At 48.6% G+C, this 26,327-nt stretch overlaps 1 protein-coding gene across 1 annotated transcript in view; it reads right to left on the reverse strand.

Annotated features, from left to right (window-relative positions):
• LOC149446170 (phospholipase A and acyltransferase 4-like) overlaps positions 1–26,327 on the reverse strand; it is a 52,992-nt gene that overhangs the window by 22,256 nt on the left and 4,409 nt on the right. Inside the window, exons 2-3 of the mRNA XM_089652790.1 lie at positions 23,146–23,245; positions 11,983–12,242 (exon numbers count right to left, since the gene is read on the reverse strand). Of these exons, the coding sequence (XP_089508916.1) occupies positions 11,983–12,242; positions 23,146–23,245 (360 nt within the window). The remainder of the gene's footprint in view (positions 1–11,982; positions 12,243–23,145; positions 23,246–26,327) is intronic.

Consider the following 26,327-nt stretch of genomic DNA (forward strand, 5'->3'; position numbering starts at 1 on the left):
GAATTGTTACTCAGGGACAGACAGAATTGTTACTGAGTGCCAGAGAATTGTTACTCAGGGACAGACAGAATTGTTACTGAGTGCCAGAGAATTGTTACTCGCACAGACACAAAATTGTTACTTGCACAGACACAGAATTGTTACTCGCACAGACACAGAATTGTTACTCGCACAGACACAGAATTGTTACTCAGGGCCACAGAATTCATACTTAGGGACAGACAGAATTGTTACTGAGTGCCAGAGAATTGTTACTCAGGGACACCTAATCGTTGAATTAAATAGTATGTCAGACAACATGCAGAGGAGTGGCAGAGGAGGCAATGTTTTAGGAGCGAGCAGACGTGGCAGCAGAGGAAGGGGTCGAGGCAGCAGTATTCGCAGCCAGAGGCCAGTGCTCCCGGTGTCATCCAGCGGTCGTGTCTCCACCGACAACCCTGCCGTCATTGATTGGTTGGCTCGGTCGTCTTCCTCTTCCCAGGTCACCTCTGACACCTACAGCCAACGGTCGGTGGGTACGTCAGACACAACCGTTAGTTGGCATGGCCCGGGAGCAAGCCCACTGAAATCACGTGTCCTCTACCTGCCCCTGTCCTTTGCTGTTCCCTCACCAAGCGAAGTATCGCATGCTGTGGGCTCAGCCCCACTGTACAGTGAGGAAGAGCTAACAGAGGGCGGTCAGGAACGGGGGGAGACATCGGCCTTTTCAGCAGCCAAGCGAACAAGTACTGGCGAGGAGAGTGGCTCGGTAGCCGGTCTAGAGACAGGTCTGTCTCCTGACCCAGATGCAGCCGAGGGGGCTAGTAGTGAGGCGGAGACCCTACTTGATGATGAGGAGGTTGATCGCACTTGGCAGCCTCGTCGTCATCAGGCAATTTCTTCCGCATCATCAGGAGAAGAGGGTGGCAGCTTGGCAGCGAGCAAAACAGTCGGTGGGTTGCCCAGGAGACAGCAGCAGGGTCGCATCAGTGTCAGTGGAGCCAAACGTCCACGGAGTAGAGCACCAGCTCCACTGCAGCCTACCACCACGGCCAGTAGTGGTTCCGGTGCGCACGGAGGAAGTAGCAGTCAGCCAGTGAAGAGTAGCGGGGGCAAAGTTTCCTACTCGGTGGTGTGGCAATTTTTCCTCAAGCCGCCCGAGGAAGTAAACGTAGCCGTATGTCGACTATGTGGCCAGAAATGCAAGCGTGGCCAGGGGGCCCATGTTGGGACTACAGCGTTGCGTCAGCATATGCAGCGTCACCATTCGGTGGCCTGGGAAAACCGTGATAAACATACGGCGGTTCTGCCTGCCCCAGCCCCCGCTCCATCACCCGCTCCGTTACTTGCTCCGTCACCCGACGTCGTCAATCGCCCTCTATCAGCCAGTCAAGGCTCCAACACCTCTGCTGAGGGGAGTTGTCGCTCGTTGGCATCTTCCGCTCGTTCAGATGCTCCTTCTCCTGCTACTCCTCTTCTCGGATTCCGTCAACAGTCTTTCTTGGAATCCGTATCCAAGAGACAACAGTTTGCGAGCACGCACCCGACGGTGCAAAAGCTGAACGTCCTCCTGTCCAAGTTGCTGGTGCTGCAGTCCCTCCCTTTCCAACTGGTGGACTCAGCACCTTTCCGAGAAATGATGGCTTGTGCCGCGCCGCGGTGGAGAGTGCCAAGCTGTCATTTCTTTGCCCAAAAGGCAGTGCCAGCCCTGCATTCACATGTAGAAGAGATGGTGGGCCAGTCTTTGAGCATGTCGGTCTCTGCCAAAGTGCACGGCAGCGCCGACGTGTGGAGCTGTAACTACGGTCAGGGACAGTACATGTCATTTACGGCCCACTGGGTGAACGTGGTGCCGGCACAGCCGCACCAGCAACTTGGACAGGTCACGACGCTTTTGCCTCCACGTTTGCACGTCCTTGGTCCAGCAAGCATGTCCGCCTCTACCACCTCTTTTTCCGCCGTGTCCTCAGCCGCCACCCCCGTGCCAAGTCCCATTACCCGACCGGCATATCACATGTGCAGGGCGCAACGGTGTCACGCTGTGCTGCACCTGGTATGCCTTGGCGAACGTAGTCACACAGGGGAGGAACTGCTGAGTGTAATGAACAGAGAAATCGACAGATGGCTGTCTCCGCGCAAACTAAAAATCGGAACCATGTTGACTGACAACGGAAAGAACATGGTGTCTGCTCTGCGTCAAGGAAGGTTGTGCCATGCGCCATGCATGGCTCACGTGTTCAATCTGGTTGTCAAGCGGTTCCTAAAATCCACCATCCCACTGCAAGACATCCTTAAAATGTCACGTAAACTGTGCATGCATTTCAGCCATTCCTACACCGCAAAGAACACCCTCATTGAGCTGCAGCGGCAGAACGGAATTCCACAGCATCGCCTGATCTGCGACGTTGCAACAAGGTGGAATTCAACCCTACACATGTTAGACCGCCTTTACGAGCAGCGAAAGGCCATCACCGATTTCCTGATGTTACAAGCGGATAAAGGTACTCCCCTGTGTAACTTAGATGTCAGCCATTGGCAGCTCATGCGTGACAGCTGCCGCTTGCTCAGGCCCTTTGAGGAGGCCACGCTATTCGTGAGTCGGCAGGACTATGGGATGAACGACGTCATTCCTCTGTTGCACGTCCTGGAACAAATGCTGTTAACAATGGCTGGTCAGGGTGCGGTAGACGTGGCGCACAGATCTCAACGCCACATGACCCCTGTGGGGGCAGGACAGGAAGAAGAGGAGGAGGTAGAGGAGGACATTTGTGCTCAGGAATTATTGAGTGAAATGGGTGGTTTTTCCACTCAGCGGACAGGAGTGGAGGAGCAGGAGCATCTGGTAGAGGAGGAGGAGGAGGAGACAGAGGACCCAGACGCACCGTGGCAGTATGCTGTGGAGATGGAGGCAGGGAGTCCCTCGCATTCCTTGGCACAAATGGCCCATAGCATGCTCGGTTGCTTGCGTAGCGACAGCCGAATAATAACCATCAGACAGAGGGATGACTTTTGGCTGTCCACCTTGTTGGACCCTCGCTACCGGTCCAAAATGGTGGCCTTTTTCACACCTGCTGAGAGGGAGGCCAAAATTACGTACTATAAAAACCACCTATGTAGTCAGTTGGTCTCTGCCTTTGTGCGCCAACGTCCATCCTCAGACACTGTGGGCCCTGTGCGCTCGCGTTCCGCTGGCATGGCAGCAGGGGAGGGGTGGGGTGGTAGGAGCAGTGGCAGCTCCACCAGCAGCGGCTGCCTCAGTCTGCAGTCGATGATGAGTAGCTTTCTTCACCAGCGCAGTGAGGAAACTACTAACCAGCCGCAGCAGCAGCAGCAGCATCAGGTGGACCTGGAGCAGGAGCTCAAACAACAGGCTTGGGCCTACTTGGACAGCACCCTGCCAACCGAGGTAGACAATCCCCTTGACTACTGGGCAACGAAACTTGACCTTTGGCCCCAACTAGCTGAATTTGCCCTTGAAAGGCTGTCATGCCCGGCCAGTAGCGTGGCATCGGAGCGCGTGTTTAGTGCGGCAGGAGGTATTGTAACTCCGCGGAGGACACGACTGTCCACCCAAAGTGTGGAGAGACTCACGTTTGTGAAAATGAATCAGGCGTGGATTAGTCTGGATTTCAAACCACCAGTTCCTGACACAACTGACTAAATCCGCCATGAATCATGCCTCAAACATGTGCCACTTTCAGGTCTCCTCACACTGCTGGTGTGTTTAATTTTTTGACATAGGGTGCTGGCAGATTACGGGCCTCCTATAGCTGCTGCCAGGCCCCTAATCTGCCATAGGCCCCTATATACCGCCTCCTCATGCTGCTGCTAGGTCCAGAGTCTCTCATGGGTCCCTGTACGGCCTCCCATTGCTGCTGTGTCCATCGCCACACTCTGCTGCCATGTGCCACTTTCAGGTCTCTTCACACTGCTGGTGTGTTTAATTTTTTGACATAGGGTGCAGGCAGATTACGGGCCTCACATAGCTGCTGCCAGGCCCCTAATCTGCCATGGGCCCCTATATACCGCCTCCTCATGCTGCTGCCAAGTCTAGAGTCTCTCATGGGTCCCTGTACGGCCTCCCATTGCTGCTGTCTCCATCGCCACACTCTGCTGCCATGTGCCACTTTCAGGTCTCTTCACACTGCTGGTGTGTTTAATTTTTTGACATAGGGTGCAGGCAGATTACGGGCCTCACATAGCTGCTGCCAGGCCCCTAATCTGCCATGGGCCCCTATATACCGCCTCCTCATGCTGCTGCCAAGTCTAGAGTCTCTCATGGGTCCCTGTACGGCCTCCCATTGCTGCTGTCTCCATCGCCACACTCTGCTGCCATGTGCCACTTTCAGGTCTCTTCACACTGCTGGTGTGTTTAATTTTTTGACATAGGGTGCAGGCAGATTACGGGCCTCACATAGCTGCTGCCAGGCCCCTAATCTGCCATGGGCCCCTATATACCGCCTCCTCATGCTGCTGCCAAGTCCAGAGTCTCTCATGGGTCCCTGTACGGCCTCCCATTGCTGCTGTCTCCATCGCCACACTCTGCTGCCATGTGCCACTTTCAGGTCTCTTCACACTGCTGGTGTGTTTAATTTTTTGACATAGGGTGCAGGCAGATTACGGGCCTCACATAGCTGCTGCCAGGCCCCTAATCTGCCATGGGCCCCTATATACCGCCTCCTCATGCTGCTGCCAAGTCTAGAGTCTCTCATGGGTCCCTGTACGGCCTCCCATTGCTGCTGTCTCCATCGCCACACTCTGCTGCCATGTGCCACTTTCAGGTCTCTTCACACTGCTGGTGTGTTAAATTTTTTGACATAGGGTGCAGGCAGATTACGGGCCTCACATAGCTGCTGCCAGGCCCCTAATCTGCCATGGGCCCCTATATACCGCCTCCTCATGCTGCTGCCAAGTCTAGAGTCTCTCATGGGTCCCTGTACGGCCTCCCATTGCTGCTGTCTCCATCGCCACACTCTGCTGCCATGTGCCACTTTCAGGTCTCTTCACACTGCTGGTGTGTTTAATTTTTTGACATAGGGTGCTGCAAGATAACGGGCCTCACATAGCTGCTGCCAGGCCCCTAATCTGCCATGGGCCCCTATATACCGCCTCCTCATGCTGCTGCCAAGTCCAGAGTCTCTCATGGGTCCCTGTACGGCCTCCCATTGCTGCTGTCTCCATCGCCACACTCTGCTGCCATGTGCCACTTTCAGGTCTCTTCACACTGCTGGTGTGTTAAATTTTTTGACATAGGGTGCAGGCAGATTACGGGCCTCACATAGCTGCTGCCAGGCCCCTAATCTGCCATAGGCCCCTATATACCGCCTCCTCATGCTGCTGCCAAGTCCAGAGTCTCTCATGGGTCCCTGTACGGCCTCCCATTGCTGCTGTCTCCATCGCCACACTCTGCTGCCATGTGCCACTTTCAGGTCTCTTCACACTGCTGGTGTGTTAAATTTTTTGACATAGGGTGCAGGCAGATTACGGGCCTCACATAGCTGCTGCCAGGCCCCTAATCTGCCATGGGCCCCTATATACCGCCTCCTCATGCTGCTGCCAAGTCCAGAGTCTCTCATGGGTCCCTGTACGGCCTCCCATTGCTGCTGTCTCCATCGCCACACTCTGCTGCCATGTGCCACTTTCAGGTCTCTTCACACTGCTGGTGTGTTAAATTTTTTGACATAGGGTGCAGGCAGATTACGGGCCTCACATAGCTGCTGCCAGGCCCCTAATCTGCCATGGGCCCCTATATACCGCCTCCTCATGCTGCTGCCAAGTCTAGAGTCTCTCATGGGTCCCTGTACGGCCTCCCATTGCTGCTGTCTCCATCGCCACACTCTGCTGCCATGTGCCACTTTCAGGTCTCTTCACACTGCTGGTGTGTTTAATTTTTTGACATAGGGTGCTGCAAGATAACGGGCCTCACATAGCTGCTGCCAGGCCCCTAATCTGCCATGGGCCCCTATATACCGCCTCCTCATGCTGCTGCCAAGTCCAGAGTCTCTCATGGGTCCCTGTACGGCCTCCCATTGCTGCTGTCTCCATCGCCACACTCTGCTGCCATGTGCCACTTTCAGGTCTCTTCACACTGCTGGTGTGTTTAATTTTTTGACATAGGGTGCAGGCAGATTACGGGCCTCACATAGCTGCTGCCAGGCCCCTAATCTGCCATAGGCCCCTATATACCGCCTCCTCATGCTGCTGCCAAGTCCAGAGTCTCTCATGGGTCCCTGTACGGCCTCCCATTGCTGCTGTCTCCATCGCCACACTCTGCTGCCATGTGCCACTTTCAGGTCTCTTCACACTGCTGGTGTGTTTAATTTTTTGACATAGGGTGCAGGCAGATTACGGGCCTCACATAGCTGCTGCCAGGCCCCTAATCTGCCATGGGCCCCTATATACCGCCTCCTCATGCTGCTGCCAAGTCCAGAGTCTCTCATGGGTCCCTGTACGGCCTCCCATTGCTGCTGTCTCCATCGCCACACTCTGCTGCCATGTGCCACTTTCAGGTCTCTTCACACTGCTGGTGTGTTAAATTTTTTGACATAGGGTGCAGGCAGATTACGGGCCTCACATAGCTGCTGCCAGGCCCCTAATCTGCCATGGGCCCCTATATACCGCCTCCTCATGCTGCTGCCAAGTCTAGAGTCTCTCATGGGTCCCTGTACGGCCTCCCATTGCTGCTGTCTCCATCGCCACACTCTGCTGCCATGTGCCACTTTCAGGTCTCTTCACACTGCTGGTGTGTTTAATTTTTTGACATAGGGTGCTGCAAGATAACGGGCCTCACATAGCTGCTGCCAGGCCCCTAATCTGCCATGGGCCCCTATATACCGCCTCCTCATGCTGCTGCCAAGTCCAGAGTCTCTCATGGGTCCCTGTACGGCCTCCCATTGCTGCTGTCTCCATCGCCACACTCTGCTGCCATGTGCCACTTTCAGGTCTCTTCACACTGCTGGTGTGTTAAATATTTTGACATAGGGTGCAGGCAGATTACGGGCCTCACATAGCTGCTGCCAGGCCCCTAATCTGCCATAGGCCCCTATATACCGCCTCCTCATGCTGCTGCCAAGTCCAGAGTCTCTCATGGGTCCCTGTACGGCCTCCCATTGCTGCTGTCTCCATCGCCACACTCTGCTGCCATGTGCCACTTTCAGGTCTCTTCACACTGCTGGTGTGTTAAATTTTTTGACATAGGGTGCAGGCAGATTACGGGCCTCACATAGCTGCTGCCAGGCCCCTAATCTGCCATGGGCCCCTATATACCGCCTCCTCATGCTGCTGCCAAGTCCAGAGTCTCTCATGGGTCCCTGTACGGCCTCCCATTGCTGCTGTCTCCATCGCCACACTCTGCTGCCATGTGCCACTTTCAGGTCTCTTCACACTGCTGGTGTGTTAAATTTTTTGACATAGGGTGCAGGCAGATTACGGGCCTCACATAGCTGCTGCCAGGCCCCTAATCTGCCATGGGCCCCTATATACCGCCTCCTCATGCTGCTGCCAAGTCTAGAGTCTCTCATGGGTCCCTGTACGGCCTCCCATTGCTGCTGTCTCCATCGCCACACTCTGCTGCCATGTGCCACTTTCAGGTCTCTTCACACTGCTGGTGTGTTTAATTTTTTGACATAGGGTGCTGCAAGATAACGGGCCTCACATAGCTGCTGCCAGGCCCCTAATCTGCCATGGGCCCCTATATACCGCCTCCTCATGCTGCTGCCAAGTCCAGAGTCTCTCATGGGTCCCTGTACGGCCTCCCATTGCTGCTGTCTCCATCGCCACACTCTGCTGCCATGTGCCACTTTCAGGTCTCTTCACACTGCTGGTGTGTTAAATTTTTTGACATAGGGTGCAGGCAGATTACGGGCCTCACATAGCTGCTGCCAGGCCCCTAATCTGCCATAGGCCCCTATATACCGCCTCCTCATGCTGCTGCCAAGTCCAGAGTCTCTCATGGGTCCCTGTACGGCCTCCCATTGCTGCTGTCTCCATCGCCACACTCTGCTGCCATGTGCCACTTTCAGGTCTCTTCACACTGCTGGTGTGTTTAATTTTTTGACATAGGGTGCAGGCAGATTACGGGCCTCACATAGCTGCTGCCAGGCCCCTAATCTGCCATGGGCCCCTATATACCGCCTCCTCATGCTGCTGCCAAGTCCAGAGTCTCTCATGGGTCCCTGTACGGCCTCCCATTGCTGCTGTCTCCATCGCCACACTCTGCTGCCATGTGCCACTTTCAGGTCTCTTCACACTGCTGGTGTGTTAAATTTTTTGACATAGGGTGCAGGCAGATTACGGGCCTCACATAGCTGCTGCCAGGCCCCTAATCTGCCATGGGCCCCTATATACCGCCTCCTCATGCTGCTGCCAAGTCCAGAGTCTCTCATGGGTCCCTGTACGGCCTCCCATTGCTGCTGTCTCCATCGCCACACTCTGCTGCCATGTGCCACTTTCAGGTCTCTTCACACTGCTGGTGTGTTAAATTTTTTGACATAGGGTGCAGGCAGATTACGGGCCTCACATAGCTGCTGCCAGGCCCCTAATCTGCCATGGGCCCCTATATACCGCCTCCTCATGCTGCTGCCAAGTCTAGAGTCTCTCATGGGTCCCTGTACGGCCTCCCATTGCCGCTGTCTCCATCGCCACACTCTGCTGCCATGTGCCACTTTCAGGTCTCTTCACACTGCTGGTGTGTTAAATTTTTTGACATAGGGTGCAGGCAGATTACGGGCCTCACATAGCTGCTGCCAGGCCCCTAATCTGCCATGGGCCCCTATATACCGCCTCCTCATGCTGCTGCCAAGTCTAGAGTCTCTCATGGGTCCCTGTACGGCCTCCCATTGCTGCTGTCTCCATCGCCACACTCTGCTGCCATGTGCCACTTTCAGGTCTCTTCACACTGCTGGTGTGTTTAATTTTTTGACATAGGGTGCTGCAAGATAACGGGCCTCACATAGCTGCTGCCAGGCCCCTAATCTGCCATGGGCCCCTATATACCGCCTCCTCATGCTGCTGCCAAGTCCAGAGTCTCTCATGGGTCCCTGTACGGCCTCCCATTGCTGCTGTCTCCATCGCCACACTCTGCTGCCATGTGCCACTTTCAGGTCTCTTCACACTGCTGGTGTGTTAAATTTTTTGACATAGGGTGCAGGCAGATTACGGGCCTCACATAGCTGCTGCCAGGCCCCTAATCTGCCATAGGCCCCTATATACCGCCTCCTCATGCTGCTGCCAAGTCCAGAGTCTCTCATGGGTCCCTGTACGGCCTCCCATTGCTGCTGTCTCCATCGCCACACTCTGCTGCCATGTGCCACTTTCAGGTCTCTTCACACTGCTGGTGTGTTAAATTTTTTGACATAGGGTGCAGGCAGATTACGGGCCTCCCATAGCTGCTGCCAGGCCCCTAATCTGCCATAGGCCCCTATATACCGCCTCCTCATGCTGCTGCTAGGTCCAGAGTCTCTCATGGGTCCCTGTACGGCCTCCCATTGCTGCTGTCTCCATCGCCACACTCTGCCATGTGCCACTTTCAGGTCTCCTCACACTGCTGGTGTGTTTAATTTTTTGACATAGGGTGCTGGCAGATTACGGGCCTCCCATAGCTGCTGCCAGGCCCCTAATCTGCCATAGGCCCCTATATACCGCTTCCTCATGCTGCTGCTAGGTCCAGAGTCTCTCATGGGTCCCTGTACGGCCTCCCATTGCTGCTGTCTCCATCGCCACACTCTGCCATGTGCCACTTTCAGGTCTCCTCACACTGCTGGTGTGTTGAATTTTTTGACATAGGGTGCTGGCAGATTACGGGCCTCCCATTGCTGCTGCCAGACATGTAATCTGCCATGGGCCCCCGTACCGACTCCTCATGCTGTGACGTTGCAACAAGGTGTAATTCAACCCTACATATGTTAGACCGCCTTTACGAACAGCTAAAGGCCATCACAGATTTCCTGATGTTAAAAGCAGATAAAGGTACTCCCTGTGTAACTTAGATGTCAGCCATTGTCAGCTCATGTGTGACACCTGCGCTTGCTAAGGCCCTTTGAGGAGGCCACGCTATTCGTGAGTCGGCAGGACTATGGGATGAATGAGGTCAAATCGGCCATGGGCCCCCGTACCGCCTGTTCACGCTGATGCTGGTCCCACAGTGTGACCTGGGTCCCTGTACGGCCTCCCATTGCTTCCACTCTGCCATGTACCTCTTTGAAATCTCCTCACACTCCTGCGGTTGTCCATTTTGTCATAGGTTGCTGGCAGATTAGCGGCCTCCCATAGGTGCCGCCAGGCCCCATATCGGCCATGGGCCCCCGTACCGCCTGGTCACGCTGCTGCTGGGCCCACAGTGTGACCTGGGTCCCTGTACGGCCTCCCATTGCTGCTGCCAGGAGGCAGCAGGGTCGCAGCTGTGTCAGTGGAGGCAAACGGCCACGGAGTAGAGCAGCAGCTCCACTGCAGCCTACCACCACAGCCAGTAGTGGTGCCGGTGTGCACGGAGGAAGTAGCAGTCAGCCAGTGAGGAGTAGCGGGTGCAAAGTTTCCTACTCGGCGGTGTGGCAAGTTTTCGTCAAGCCGCCCGAGGAAGTAAACGTAGCCGTATGTCGACTATGTGGCCAGAAAGTCAAGCGTGGCCAGGGGGCCCATGTTGGGACTACAGCGTTGCGTCAGCATATGCAGCGTCGCCATTCGGTGGCCTGTGAAAAACGTGATAAAGATACGGCGGTTCTGCCTGCCCCAGCCCAGGGTTCCATTTTGTCATAGGGTGCTGGCAGATTAGCGGCCTTCCATAGGTTACGCCAGGCCCCATATCGGCCATGGGCCCCCGTACCTCCTGGTCACGCTGCTGCTGGTCCCACAGTGTGACCTGGGTCCCTGTACGGCCTCCCATTGCTTCCACTCTGCCATGTGCCACTTTGAGGTCTCCTTACACTCCTGCGGTTTTCCATTTTGTCATAGGTTGCTGGCAGATTAGCGGCCTTCCATAGGTGCCGCCAGGCCCCATATCGGCCATGGGCCCCCGTACCTCCTGGTCACGCTGCTGCTGGTCCCACAGTGTGACCTGGGTCCCTGTACGGCCTCCCATTGCTTCCACTCTGCCATGTGCCACTTTGAGGTCTCCTTACACTCCTGCGGTTTTCCATTTTGTCATAGGTTGCTGGCAGATTAGCGGCCTTCCATAGGTGCCGCCAGGCCCCATATCGACCATGGGCCCCCGTACCTCCTGGTCACGCTGCTGCTGAGCCCACAGTGTGACCTGGGTCCCTGTACGGCCTCCCATTGCTTCCACTCTGCCATGTGCCACTTTGAAATCTCCTCACACTCCTGCGGTTGTCCATTTTGTCATAGGTTGCTGGCAGATTACAGGCCTTCCATAGGTGCCACCAAGCCCCATATCGGCCATGGGCCCCCGTACCGCCTGGTCACGCTGCTGCTGGGCCCACAGTGTGACCTGGGTCCCTGTACCGCCTCCCATTGCTCCCACTCTGCCATGTGCCACTTTCAGGTCTCCTCACGCTCCTGCTGGTTTCCATTTTGTCATAGGTTGCTGTATGGCCTCCCATTGCTGCTGCCTCCACCGCCACACTGTGGCTCCAAACACTGGTTTTGGCCCCGTGACTGGCCAAAGGAGTGAAGTGTGCAGTGATTCTAAGATCGACGGCACTCATCTGCATGTCATACTGACAGACAGTATTATTTCTCTTCCCCAGCAGACTCCAAGGGCATTTAAATTAAAGGTACAGTGTTCTGCACTAATATTAAGTCTCTCTGAAGCCTAGAAACACCCTTTTTTAAGTTAAATTCAAAGCGAATTTATTCGACTCGAATCGAATATTGTCCACGAATTCGCCGAATCAGTCGAATCGAATTTTTCATTTCTTCGCTCATCTCTAGTAGGCATGCTAAAATATGGAATAATGAGCATTGTGGAATACAGCTCTGCTATGGGTTTTATACATAGTAGCTGAACTATAAACAGTAATAATGTCTAGTTGTCAGTGATTCATACAGTACCTGCTCAGATAATTCTTTCCCATATCTCAGATTAGTTGCAAAGTGTTCACAGTTGGCTTTATCGAGGGAATATGCCATTGTTTTCCCTTCTTCTTTTAATGCCGCGCTAACAATTTTTCCAGCTGGATAAGGGGAGCATTTGCTGTCATACTTGTTATTCACTCTATACTTGCATCCACGGGCGACAGACTTCAAACATTCCTTTTTCACCACAGCTGTTCCTTCAAGTGCAGGAGACGCAATGGAGCAGCCCGCTCGATCTGAATAGAAGGGATAGAGTAGATATGTAAGTTGTGGAGCAGATGGAGCTAGTAAGTTTAGCACTACTATCTACATTAGTTTATGGATAAAATGGGCTTTCTGTAGCCTTTAGGAGCCATGTAAAGACCATTGAAACCAAAGAAACTTCATTAAGTCCCCCTCCCCCCAACTTTTTTTTCATCCAATCTCACCAGTTGTGCAGGGTTTTCTTTGGAAAAAAACTAACCTGCCCAGAAAATCCAACATTGTCCTGCTGCTTCACTGATACAGGCTAGGTCTTGCGCTACCATCTTTCCTTCCTATATCAAGAGCTTGGTGTCATTTTTTAAGCCAGTGAAAAGTTGTTCAGTAAAAATGATCCACCCTAGTCTACAGATGCTCAATAGCGTTTACGATACTGAGAATCTACTCAACGCAACCTCAACATTTACTTTCTTTTTTTTAATTCTTTAGCACCACACTCACAAAACTGTGCAAAACATCCCCAGTATATACGTCAGAAGGAACAGGGTAACATCCCCCGAGCACCAAAATCACAATGCAACAATGCAATAACCAGCCAGGAGTAATACAAAAAGAAAACAAACAGGCAATGCAATATACTGTATACTGTAGAGAAGAGTGCCAACATGAGGTGTATCCCGGGGGGCAAAACTAACTGCAACTATGAGTGTTGGGGTCTGTCCGTTTTTATAGAGAGTGTATATAAAGGAATGAGGAACAGCATGAGTCGGTAACAAAAAGCTGGAAAAGACACAAAGGAGGGGAAGAGAGAAGAAAAAAAAAAGGGGGGTAGGGGAGGAAGTAGGAAAGGATAGGTACAGGATACCGGAGAAGGAAGGGAAGTCCAGCCTCCGAGTGTAAAATAATTCAGTCCAGAGAGGAGAAAACAAAGAGGGATTTCCCCTCATCAGAGAAAGTAAACATATTCCAGAGAAGCCAGGTCTTCGAGTAGGCCTCATGTCTATTTTGTGACGTTAGAATCAAATCTTCCATTCTATTGACCTCCTCTACCCTTGACAACCAGAGCGGGACAGAGGGAGGACAGGAGTCTCTCCAACGCAGGGCGATACAGGATCTGGCGGAGTTGAATAGGTGACGTAAAATCGATTTGTCATATGTTTTTTCAGGAATGTAAAGACATGTAAAAGAAATTGAGCCGGGTCTTCAGGGAGGATATAATGAGTACATTTCTGAGAGATACGATGAAGGATTCCAGTTTCGAACATGTCCAAAAAATATGCAATAAAGAACCCCTGTCCCCCAGACATCTCCAGCAGCGGTCGGGGAGTGTAGGGCAGCAATTAAGGAGTATCGACGGAGTACTACGGTACCATCTGTTGAGAAGTTTGAAGTTGGTTTCTTGTATCCACGTTAAGATGGAGGATTTGAGAGCAAAGCGGATGATTTGCCTCTGTTGGACGGAAGAGAGGGATCTGTTCATCACCAGTTCCCATTTCCGCAAAAAGGCGGGGGGGGGGGGAGTAGTTCAATTGTGCATACATTTGAGAGGGAGAGAGTGTGGACAGGGGCCCTCATCAGGGGTGGACTGACAACTCATGGGGCCCCCGGGCAATAGGGCATCATGGGGCCCCTGTGTCCTTGCCCAAACTCAAAAAAGCCTATGGAAAAGGTACCAAGGGCATTTCATGGGGCCCTCTACTGACCGAGTTTCCAAATGGTCAGTCCTCCCCTGGCCCTCATCCACACAAAGTCATTCAAAAGGATGAAATCGCTCCAGAGGAGGGAGTTCCATCAAGAAATGTAGTTGTAGTGCGCTACAAAAGTTCAGGTGGAAATGGCCCGTCTCGGAAGTAAGCATTGCAAGGAATGGCCACTGTGAATAATTCAATAAATGGGATGCTTGGTAGCATAGGGAGCCCAATGAGGCATAAAGTAATCCAGGCAGATGATATCCCGCGGTCTATTGGGGTGAACCGATTTGGGGCCCAGTGCTCTATGTACCCTATCAAGCTCTAGGGGTTCCGGTAGAGTTGTATCGAGCACTCGATGGAATATGGCGACAACTGTATCTCATAAGTCCTCCGGTCCCGTGACCTCAGGAAGTCCAAAGAGCTGCAAGTTGTTGCACCGGCTCCGGTCTTTCAGGTCCTCCATGCGGAGTTGTAGAGTTACTGCAGAGTCCGCCTGGCATGCCTGTTCTCACTCCACCTCCACAACCCTGTCTTCTATGGCCCCTCGCACCACCTCCTCCTGTGACAGACGTTCAGATAGTTGCTGCACATCAGTGCGGATTACCTGGAGGTCTTGTTTGTGGGTCTCGGTTATGCGTAGAAGCAAGGCCTCAATATCGGCCCTTGTAGGGAGGGCACGCAGGAGTTCTCTGATCTCCACATCATCTTGCAGGTAAGTAGACTCTGAGGAGCTGGGAGCCAGGGCAAGAGTGAGGGAGCCAAGGTCACAGGGAGGTCCGAGAAGGCGTCTGAGTCCCCGTATGGAGCAGGGGACGTTGCCGCCTCCAGCGGGAGGCCTTAGTCAGCCTCGCCACCGCACAAGTCTGCCACAGTAGGCCGCAAACTGGCAGCAGCGGTTCCCGGGAAGACATGCTGGATGGCAGACCGGGCCAGGGTCCTTGGTCTTTTTGCGTTTCATTGAGCTCATGCTGGTGCTTGCAGGCTGCAGGGTAAAGATGTAGAGCTGGAGGGAGACAGAAGCTCTAAAGAGGCGCGTCCCTACTCCGCCAAGTCCAAACCACGCCCACAACGTTTACTTTTTACCCCAAAATTGGATATTATATTGTGTTTGTGTGCACTAAAATTACTTTTAGTGTATTTTTTGGTGAAAATATGCGTTTCATAAATAGCTGTGTGAATATTGTTTGATATGAAAAAGAGCAACTGCTTCCATTTTGTTCTCCAGTACCCTGCTTTCAGAAAACATAATGTTAGGGAGTTCCAAGTAATTTTTATTATCAAAAAATGCTGATTTTTCATGAAATGGTGACATTTTGCCAAAACCTCATAATTTGTGATGACATTTCACTCATCCTAATAACTACAGTGTATCCTTGCACAACAGACTTGCTATTTGTATGCTTAATCCATATGACCAATTTACTCTTTACTGCCTTATCTTAAAACTTTAGTAACTAAAGCTGCCCATACATTATACAATTTTCTTTAGACTTACCTTCAACAATGTGATTGCATACAAATTAAAGGTGTTTAGGTTTGATCTCATATTATATGGTTTTGGTAAATCTAAAAGGAAAATTGTACAAGAGAATTGTATAATGTATGGCCAGCCTTATTAAAACTAACGTAAATACTGCCTCACCTTGTCTATGTAGATTCTCATGTAATTTATCACAGTCAGATGGACTTGTTCTGTAATGTATCACGGCACTTGCAAACCACTTCTTCAGTCCTAATGAGTGTCAGGAACATACCCCATCATTTGGGGCTGCTGTTAGTAATCACAGAGCCCCATGCAGCCTACCTGACAGGTTCTCTACCTCAAAAAAATATAAACTTATATTTTCACTAAAGTTCTACGGTCGCAATGCTATGCTTTGCAGCCATGGCAGAAATTATTCCGTTGCTACTGCTGCCTCCTGACACCCGTGTGTTTTTTGTTTTTTTTTTACTTTTTTTTTTTTAAATTGCTGAATGGCAATTTTACTTTGAAAGACTGCGCTGCAACTTGGCTCACAGTTGCAGAGCAGCCATGTTGAACTCAATAGGGAGTTTGATAGGTAGGGCTGACTGTCAAACTCTGCAGCCTGCTTTTAAAATGCTGAAGCTGTGAAGTAAATGTAGCATGTATACAGCCTTATCTGACTATATTGTTAGGATTTGGGTGAGCAACCAGGGATAGCGGTATATCCACATCTCAGCTGCCCATGTTAAAGAGCCTTTAGGCCGCATTCACACTTGGCATTGCCTGAACATGTGACAAACTGTACAGGAAAGTGATTTTGCACTTCAGATGCACATAGTAATTGTGAATGGGCTGCCCTATGTAAGAAAAAAAATGTGAGCAGGAATGAATGTCCCTCTATGCGAAGTGTGAACAGGGCCTTAGGGCTGGCATATAGAAATGGCTGGGCAGAGATGTCTATCAGCTGAAGAGAGAGGCGTATTCACTGGCCCCTAGCTCTAGCACTGCAGTGGCTGGTGTATTTATACATGTTGATCATATCCCCCCTTAATCTCCTCTTCTCAAGAGAGAATAAATTCAGTTCCTCTAATGTTTCCTATATAGCTGTCAGAGCCTGGGTCCGAACCGGGGCCTTCTGGGGTGAGAGGCAATGTTTCACCTGGAATGTTGGACAGCTCCCTAGACAATTATTTGGATGATCCTACCTTGACCTTGTTTATCTTGCACCTTGAACCCCTTGCTTCTCCCATGAACTTCCTGATAAAAGCCATGTCTCTGCATTTCCTGTTTGCCAGATTATTGTGCCTTCTCCAGCCAGTATCTTGCTTTGTCTCTTCTGCTGCCATCTATACCTTCGCTACCAACCTTTGGCTTGCTCCTTGACTACGATTCTGCCTCACCCCAACCTGCTACCGCTTGTTACCGACCCTTGGCTTTTTTACTGACTATGCTTCTGATAGATCCCTACCTGCCATATCTGCTACTGGTTCCTGGCTTGCTCATTCCCTGGTGGGGTGATCCTGAGAACTGCGACCTGGTACTAACACGCAGCGAAATCCATCTCCACCATCAGGATCTCTGGTGAATACCGGTTAGTGCTTAGACCTCAGATGAGCCTGCATCATTTCCCAGGGTGACCTGCCCGTGTACCTATCCTGCTGGTTTCAGGTAAGCCTTACACTGCTATAGCAACTGGTCTTTGAGCCTGACAATAGCTGATCTCTTCCATGCCTCGTATCAGTTTGGTTGCCCTTCTCTACACTTTCTCCAGTTCCCCAATATTCTTTTTGTGAATTGGTGCCCAAAACTGAACTGCATATTTCAGATGAGGTCTTACTAATGATTTGTACAGGGGTAATATGAGATCTCTCTCTCTGGAGTCTATACCTCTTTTATTACAAGAGAGGATTTTGCTCGCTTTAGAAATCGCAGCTTGGCATTGCATGCCATTATTAAGCTTGTGATCTACCAGAACTCCCAGATCCTTCTCCACCATTGATTCCCACAGTTGTACTCCCCCTAGTATGTATGATGCATGCATATTCTTAGCCCCCAAGTGCAGAACCTTACATTTATCAACATTAAACCTCATTTGCCACATAGTTGCCCAATTAAACAGTGCATTGAGGTCGGATTGTAAATTTGAGACATCCTGTAAGGACGTTATTCCACTGCACAGCTTGGTGTCATCAGCAAAGACTGAAATAGTATTTATAATCCCAGACCCTATATTGTTTATAAATATATAAAAGTACAACCCCAGACCATTCAGAGTATGAATCATTAACCACTACTCTTTGAATACGATCTTTTAGCCAGTTTTCTATCCATTTACATACAGATTTTTCCAGGCCTGTAGACTTTACCTTACACATTAGCCATGTGTGGGGAACTGTGTCAAACGCTTTTCTAAAATCCAACTATACCACGTCCACCGCCACCCCTCTGTCCACGATTTTTCTCACCTCCTCAAAAAAAGAAAATCAGATTTGTTTGGCAACTTCTGTCTTTTATGAATCTATGCTGTCTGTTGCTTAAAATATTTTTTTCCAGCAAGAACTCATCTATGTGGTCTTTTAATAAACTCTCCAATATCTTCCCAACTATAGAAGTTAAACCAACAGGTCTATAATTACTTGGTAAAGATTTTGACCCCTTTTTAAATATTGGCACCACATTGGCCTTACGCTAATCCAGTGGTACTATGCCAGTTTTTAAAGAGTCCCTAAAAATTAGAAACATCCGGTCCAGGTGCTTTATTCACCTTTTATTCTGTCTAAATATTTCTTGATCATATCAATTGTGAGCCAATGTGCATCATCTGGAGCTGTCAATACCTTGCCCATTATGGACAAGAGCTCCCCCATGCTCCTTTGTATACACAGAGCTGAAGGTATTTATTACATTTGCCTTCTCTTTGTCCCCAGTCACCCACTCTAGATTATTTTGTAAAGGGCCTACATGCTCAGACCTGACCTTTTAACTATTAATATATTTGAAGAATTTTGGGGGGTTTGTCCTGCTATCTTTTGCAATCTGTCATTCGTTTTCAATTTTTGTGGCCTTTATTTCCTTTTTGCATATTCTGTTATATTGTTTGTAATATTTAAACGATGATAGTGTTCCTTCATTTTTATATTTAATAAAAGCTATTTTCTTATCTATAGCTTTTTTAACTTTGGCCATAAGCCACATAGGTTTAGCATTTAAACTTATTGCCCATGGGAATATATTTTGCAGTGTGTTCACATTCTGTGTTGTGTTCATTGATGCCAATATTCCCTCCCAGTCTAAGTCTTGGAGAGCAGCTCTGAGCCTTCGAAAATTAGCTCTCTTAAGGTTGAGCATTTTTATTTTTCCAGTATGTGCATGTTGTTTACAGCTAACAATAAATTAAATCATGTTATGGTCACTGCTACCCAGATGTTCTTTTATATGGACATTCATAATAGGCTCAGCATGGTTTGAGATAACCAGGTCAAGCAGAGCATCATTCCTAGTTGGGGCCTCTATGAACTGTACCATAAAATTGTCCTATAGTAGGTTTATAAATGTTTGCCCTTTAACTGTTCCTGCAGTACCATTACTCCAGTCAATTTTTGGGTAGTTAAAATCCCCCATTATTATCACTGTCCCAGCCCTTGCAGCTCATTCGATCTGTGCAAGGAGATGAGTCTCTACCTCCTCATTAACACTAGAAAGCCTATAACAAACTCCAATTATTACCTATTGTAGTACCCACCCCCATGTGCAGTTCCACCCATAATGCTTCAGCCTCATCACACTCTCCATCAACTAGGTCCTCTTTCACACTCACTCTGAGATCACATCTCACTTAGAGACAGACACCACCGCCTTTCCTTTTTACGCTGTCTCTGCGAAAAAGAACATAGTTAGGAATATTAATGGCCCAGTCATGTGAAAAATGAATATAAGATTCAGCAGTACCAATTTTCTTTTCTTCCATCCATGGTGAAAGGAAAGAAAATTGCATAATCTACGGCCTGCTTAAGAGATAGGCTTGGATAGGCTGTTAAATGTCTTCAACATTACAAAACACGTCCAGTTGAATATGGTAAATTACTACTAACACCATCACCATATTGAGTTATCCATTTGACATTTCTGTAAAGTGAACATATTCTTGTTCTTTAGCATGTCAAACCTAATGTATGTAGAGATAGACCTGACTATCACTATGTATGGAGAAAAAAAGGCACAGCACACCAACATCAAAACCTCATCCCCACTGTAAAACATGGCGGAGGGAGCATCATGGTTTGGGGCTGCTTTGCTGCCTCAGGGCCTGGACGGATTGTTGTCATTGATGGGAAAATTAATTCCAGAGTTTATCAAGACATTTTGCAGGAAAACGTACGACCATCTGTCTGCCAACTGAAGCTCCGCAGAGGATGGGTGATGCAACAGGACAATGACCCAAAGCATACAAGTAATTCAACAAAACAATGGCTGCAACAGCACAGAATACGCCTTCTGGAGTGGCCCAGTCAGAGTCCTGACCTCAACCCGATTGAAATGCTGTGGCATGACCTTAAGAGAGCAATTCACACCAGACATCCCAAGAATATTGCTACACTGAAACAGTTTTGTGAAGAGGAGTGGTCCAAAATTAGATCGTTGTGCAGGTCTGATGTGCAACTACAGGAAACGTTTGGTTGAGGTTTTTGCTGCCAAAGGAGGGTCAACCAGTTATTAATCTAATGTTTGTGTAGTATTATGTTCAGCAGACTATGTTCTTCTATTGTTGTGACTTAGATGACGTTCAGAGCATATTTTATACCCAATTCATGCAAAACTCCACGTAATCCCAAGGGGTTCACATACTTTTTCTTGCAACCCCCCACCAAAATACACTGCAACATTTTTAAAAACAGCAGAAAATATTAAAACAGCCCGTAGCTAGGGTGACCAGCACAAATCCCTTACCAAATCACTCTTCCTAGAAGAAATCTTACTCCTGTCCCAAATTCCCTCTCTCAGAACAAATTCCCCTTCCTAGAACAAATTTTACTTCTGTGTGCCCCCAAATCCCCCCCCCCCCCCAAAAAAAAAATAATCCTCCTACAACAAATCCTATCCCTGTTATCCCCAAATTCCCCTTTTCCAGCACAAATACCCCTACCTAGAATTAATCATCATCTCCTTTCCCCCTATTAGCACACTCTTATCCCCAGCACAAATACTTTTACTTTAGGTCCCCAATACAGTCCTCCCCAGTCATCAACACACATCCCTCAGCTGCAGGTCTGCCTCCGGGCTCCTCCTCACCTTGTGAGCTGCCTCCGAGCTCCTCCTCACCTTGCAAGCTGCCTCCGGGCTCCTCCTTACCTTTCCGGCTGCCTCTGGGCTCATCCTCACCTTGCAGGCTGTCTCCTGGCTCATCCTCACCTTGCAGGCTGTCTCCTGGCTCCTCCTTAGCTTGTGGGCTGCCAGGCACAGGAATGCTGCACCAGGGACCAGCACTAGCAATAGCACTGGCTGTCAGATCGGGACTGTGCAGGGTGTGTTTACCCAGCCCCCAACCACATTCTTTGTCTGACAATCTCAATCAGGAGCACTGCAGTGGCAAAAGTGTGGAGCTGGAGGGGAGAGAGATCACAGCCTACTCCCAGCTCTCTCTTCCTTTATAGATTTGGTCTGTCACTTTCTGTGCTAACAAGAGTCACTCTTGTGTCAGCTTGTAGCAGCAGGAGCTCTCATCACAGCTAACCCCCCCCCCCATCTCAGCCCTGGTTGCAACCTAGACGACAGTGCACCCTAGGCAGCTGCCTAGTCTGCCTAGCAGTAGCACCGCCCTGGTCTCCATACACAGCTGCACCAGCTTTTGCACTCTCCACTCTTCCGCCATGTCTTTTGGAAACATATTCCAAATCTTAGAAATGATAAAGTGATTTGATTAAAAGTAATTCACAAGGTTTACATGACTCCATTCCATTAAATTGGTTGTAAACGCTTACATATCCCCAGTGAAGTGACTGGGCTTAGGTAATACACAGAGATGAAACAAATTCTCCTACATACAGTTGTATCTGCAGCCTTCTCTAAGCTAGTCTAAAAGTTCTAAAAAAAAGGGGTAGAGATCTGAAATTACATGCTGCAGAGCTCAGTGAGGAGAGCTCTAAGAGATAATTGGAGGAAAGGGACACACTTTCCTACACACAGCTCACATGAACAGAGCTGAGGCTGTCAATCAGCTGGAGGTCCCTCCTCTGTCATCATTTGTCTTTTGGTGTCAGGAAAACTTGTCAGACCTGTTTCATGTAGATTGCAGAGGAACTAAGCAGCAGACAGAAATAACACTTCTGTTTTGTTCATATTTTAAGTTTGAGGTTTACAACCATTTTAATGTAAAATCAAGCCTAATAAATCCATGTTCCTTTGCAGATCCAGAGGACAGGTGTTAAAAACGTTGCTAGCAGCTTGACTGAAATTTCAGTTCTTTAGGCCTGACCAAAAGACTGACTTATCTACTAGACCTGACTAAAGGTGGTACTACTTCAAAATGTCAGTTTGATTACAGTGTTCATGCAGTGACTTTGGTCCTAGTAAACAGTTACCCAGACATAACTTTACCACCCATGCAGCTTTATTAGGAAAATACTGGATACACCTTGGAAGATTAGGTTCTAGTCGTCCCATCAAGGCTTCCACACTTTACTACAGGTCATCAAATATGATGAGAGGAGAGGAACCGCTTGGTTTTTTGAGCTATGCTCAATGTTATATCACCCTAGCTTTGGTTCCAGTTGAGCTCTGGAAAGATTATGAAGTTATTTTTATATTTGAAGACAGTTAGTAACTGCTATAAAAAAAGAACTGGTGAGGAGAAAAATATAGGAGGTGCCAACACTAATTTGATTTTAAAGATGCAGGTTGCAAGGTTGTCGTTTGTTAATTTTTATTGCTCTACACAGGATCCTGTTGGGAGACATTCTGCCTCATTATTTCTACCTTTGGCAGCAGGACAAGAAATCGGTAGGGTGAAGGAATTTCAAAGAGCCTAGAGGGCACCAAGGTAACCCCATGGCACTGCAACAACCCTCTAGAAGTTTCTCTCCCGCTACCACTTCATTTTTTTCCTATCTCCACAGGTAATTGAAGTATTCTGGAATGGTTTGGTTGTTTTAAATAAATGCATCACTTGCAGTTCCATGGTTATCAAAGGCAGTAAGACAGACAGTTATGATAACCAGAGAAAGGTTCTTACCCTTCCACCTATAAAAAAATAATAGTTACAGACTATGTCTGAACTAAAAAGATTAGCTATCACTGTCCCTATATAAAGTGAAGAAAGATCTCTCCAATGGGGACACAGACAAAACATGATAAAGTCTCTAGCCCTTCTTTTCAAATCTTAAAAAAAGGTTTTGCCTGGAGTTAGGCCTTAAAAAGTAACAGATTTACAAAAAATGTATATTAACAATAATAAATGTACAATGTATGAGAAAATATTGTTAAAAAAAGGGGTCTCCAAACTTTCCAAAGAAAGGACCAGTTTACTGTCCTTCAGACTTTAGTGGGGTTGGCTATGCCCAGTGGAAGTAAGCAATGCCTGATCTTTGGTATCAGGGGAAGAAATAGTTGGTGCCCCATTGTTGGTGTCAGTGGCAGGAATTTTGCCTCATTGTTGTTGTCAGTGGCAGGAATAATGCCTCAAGGGTCCAAAGGCAAGCAAAGAGTCACAGTTTGGAGACCACTGGTTTAGAACATTCATAGTAAAAAAAAGTGAAAGATCAGATCTGTATATTTATGTATCCTCACCTGTTAAATGTATAACATATCCATCTCCAACATATACACCCCAATGCCGATAGCCTGTGCGATAAAATTCTATCAAATCTCCTGGCTTTGGCTCTGGTCCCTGTGAAAGTGTTGAAGCATGTTAGATTGTTTTAAATCTTAGAGGTATGCAATATTAGACAAACTAAAGAAATTCCTTGACATTTCTATGGTTTCATGATATAACCACCAATTTTAAATATACATTAACAACATTAACAGGAGAGAAGCAATAGTCTCCAGAAGTTGCAGCTGATCTGATTCCTATGGAGTTTTCCTGGATTTCATCTTAGTTCATAAAATGACCTAAGTTGGTCAATACAACCAAATTTTGAGATCTTATTTCATCAATAGTCCAATTTGTATTATTCTTGAGGGGAGCTCCCTTTTTAGTTGTTCCCATGCAAAGATCTCTCTACTACTCCTGCTCCAATGACGCTTGTAAACATTAGTATTTTACATCAATTCTTGTTCAATTGATTTGACAGTGATCTCCAGAACACATAGAGAGAGCACATCTTCCCAATGGTGAAACAGATAATAAAAACCTTAAAATATATATGCAGCGCTGGAAATAAAGTGACTATGTGCATAGTGCGCAAATTTGCGCAAAATTAGTGGACTCCAAAATTGTCAGCAAAGTGACAAGTGCAGTAGTGAATGGATGAACATAACATCAATCAATAAAATGACAAAATGAATGTGAATATCTGATAACGGACCTATATGCGGCCTCGGCGGCGTAACGTCAGCACGGCAAGGCTCCTCCCTGACATGTTTCGTGTGAAGACACGTTATCAAAGTGTCTTAACGTCTTCACATGAAACGCATCAGGGAGAAGCCTTGCCACGCTGACGTCATGCTGCCAAGGCCGCATGTAGGTCTGGCGGCCATCTTGATACATTGAGCTAATACCTCTGTTTGGTGGCTTCATTCTGAGCCATTTAAGGTGGAGTAGTACCTTTGGTTCCAAACGGTGCAAAGTGGCTGGATTCGCTTAAGGAGTTATCCCTGTGTCCCTGTGAGCTGGATTGGATTGCTGCGAGGTCTGGAGTGCTGTCTGGTGTGTATGTGCCATTGGAGCCCCCCTCCCCCCAGGTTGTGACCAGATCCATGATGACCACCAGGGTCCCTTTCTGGATATGATATTTATGATATGCGCATTTAACTTGCGCTTCTGTCCCCTGGTGCAGTAAAGCATGGTGTCACCCCCACGGACATGATACAAGAGATGGTCAGAGACTGCAGACATACTACAGGAGATGTACTAATTTGTTTCATCCAGATGACATGATGCAAGAGTGTGGGCCTTTTGTTAATGCCTGAAATATCCAAAAAAACGTAACATCATAACAAATGATCTGAATTGATTCAGATCCATTCATTTTTATTCTAGTGAGCTTACCGTGAATATTCTAATAGGATTCTTTTTTTTATGGGTTTTGAAGAGACTATTTGCTTATTTCTATATACGCAGCCCAACAAATAAGGTCAGTTGGGAATGAGGAAATTAATTCAACTTAATTACATAGTCGAATACATATTAATTAATTATGTTAAAATTAATATAGCCTATATTCCAGAATAACAAAAGAAAACCAGAACTTCCAAAAATATACAAATCGATTCGGAACAACGAATATACAGTGAAGGAAATAAGTATTTGATCCCCTGCTGATTTTGAATGTTTCCCACAAAGAAATGATCAGTCTAAAAATCGAATGGTAGGTGTATTGTAACACAGAGACAGAATAGCAACAAAAAATTAAAAAGAAATGCATGTCTAACAAATTATGCACTGATTTCCATGTTCATGAGGGAAATTCCGTATTTTTTGCTCCATAAGTAGCACTATGTTCCCCCCCAAAAATGGGGGAAAATGCCTGTGCGTCTTATGGAACAAATATGGAGCGGCCAGCCTGGTATTCCCGCCGTCGCCCTGTTAGCATACCGGGCTGGCCACTTGGCTCTACTGTGCAGAAGAACCTGCTCCTCGGTCCAGCGGTGTCCTGCTTTCACTGGCAGTCTTCTCTCCCTGGAGCCGGCATCTTTAGTGTGGGCACCCGGCTGTGACAGCTTGCGGCTTCACAGCCAGGTGCCCACTGTGCATGCGCGAGAAGCGCTGTGCTTTGTGAATGGCCACCTGTAGTCTTCTGGGACCTGTCACGTGTCCCACAAGACTACGGGGAGGATAACTCCGTGGAAGTGGGAGCGGGTACCTGTCGAATTCGAATGTCCGCAGCCTCTGGTCATCTCCTGTAGTATGTCCGCAGTCTCTGGTCATCTCCTGTAGTATGTCCGCAGTCTCTGGTCATCTCCTGTACTATGTCCGCAGTCTTTGGTCATCTCTTGTACTATGTCCGCAGTCTCTGGTCATCTCCTGTACTATGTCTGCAGTCTATTGGTTTGGAATATTATTTTTCTTGTTTTCCTCTAAAATCTAGGTGCATCTTATGGAGCAAAAAATATGATAAGTATTTGATCCCTTTCACAAAACATGACTTAGTACTTGGTGACAAATCCCTTGTTGGCAATCACAGAGGTCATACATTTGCTGTAGTTCACCACCAGGTTTGCACACATCTCAGCAAGGATTTTGGCCCACTCCTCTTGGCAGATCCTCTCCAAGTCATTAAGGTTTGGTGGCTGACGTTTGGCAACTCGAACTTTCAGCTCCTTCCACAGATTTTCAATTGGATTAAGGTCTGGAGACTGGCTAGGCCACTTCAGGACCTTAATGTGCTTCTTCTTGAGCCACTCCTTTGTTGCCCTGGCCGTGTGTTTTGGGTCATTCTCATGCTGGAACACCCATCCATGACCCATTTTCAATGCCTTGGCTGAGGGAAGAAGGTTCTCACCCAAGATTTGACGGAACATTGCCCGTCCATCGTCCCTTTGATACAGTGCAGTTGTACTGTCCCCTTAGCAGAGAAACACCCCCAAAGCAGAATGTTTCCACCACCATGTTTGACAGTTGGGATGGTGTTCTTGGGGTCATAGGCAGCATTCCTCCTCCTCCAAACACAGCAAGTTGAGTTGATGCCAAAGAGATCGATTATGATCTCATCTGACCAGAATACTTTCAGCCAATCCTCCTCTGCATCATTCAGATGTTCAGTGGCAAGCTTCAGACGGGCCTGGACATGTGCTTTCTTGAGCAGAGG

This window comes from Staurois parvus, unplaced genomic scaffold, assembly GCF_062004578.1.
Source record: "Staurois parvus isolate SC_StPar_1 unplaced genomic scaffold, SC_StPar_1.0 ptg000694l, whole genome shotgun sequence".
Classification (NCBI taxonomy): domain Eukaryota; kingdom Metazoa; phylum Chordata; class Amphibia; order Anura; family Ranidae; genus Staurois; species Staurois parvus.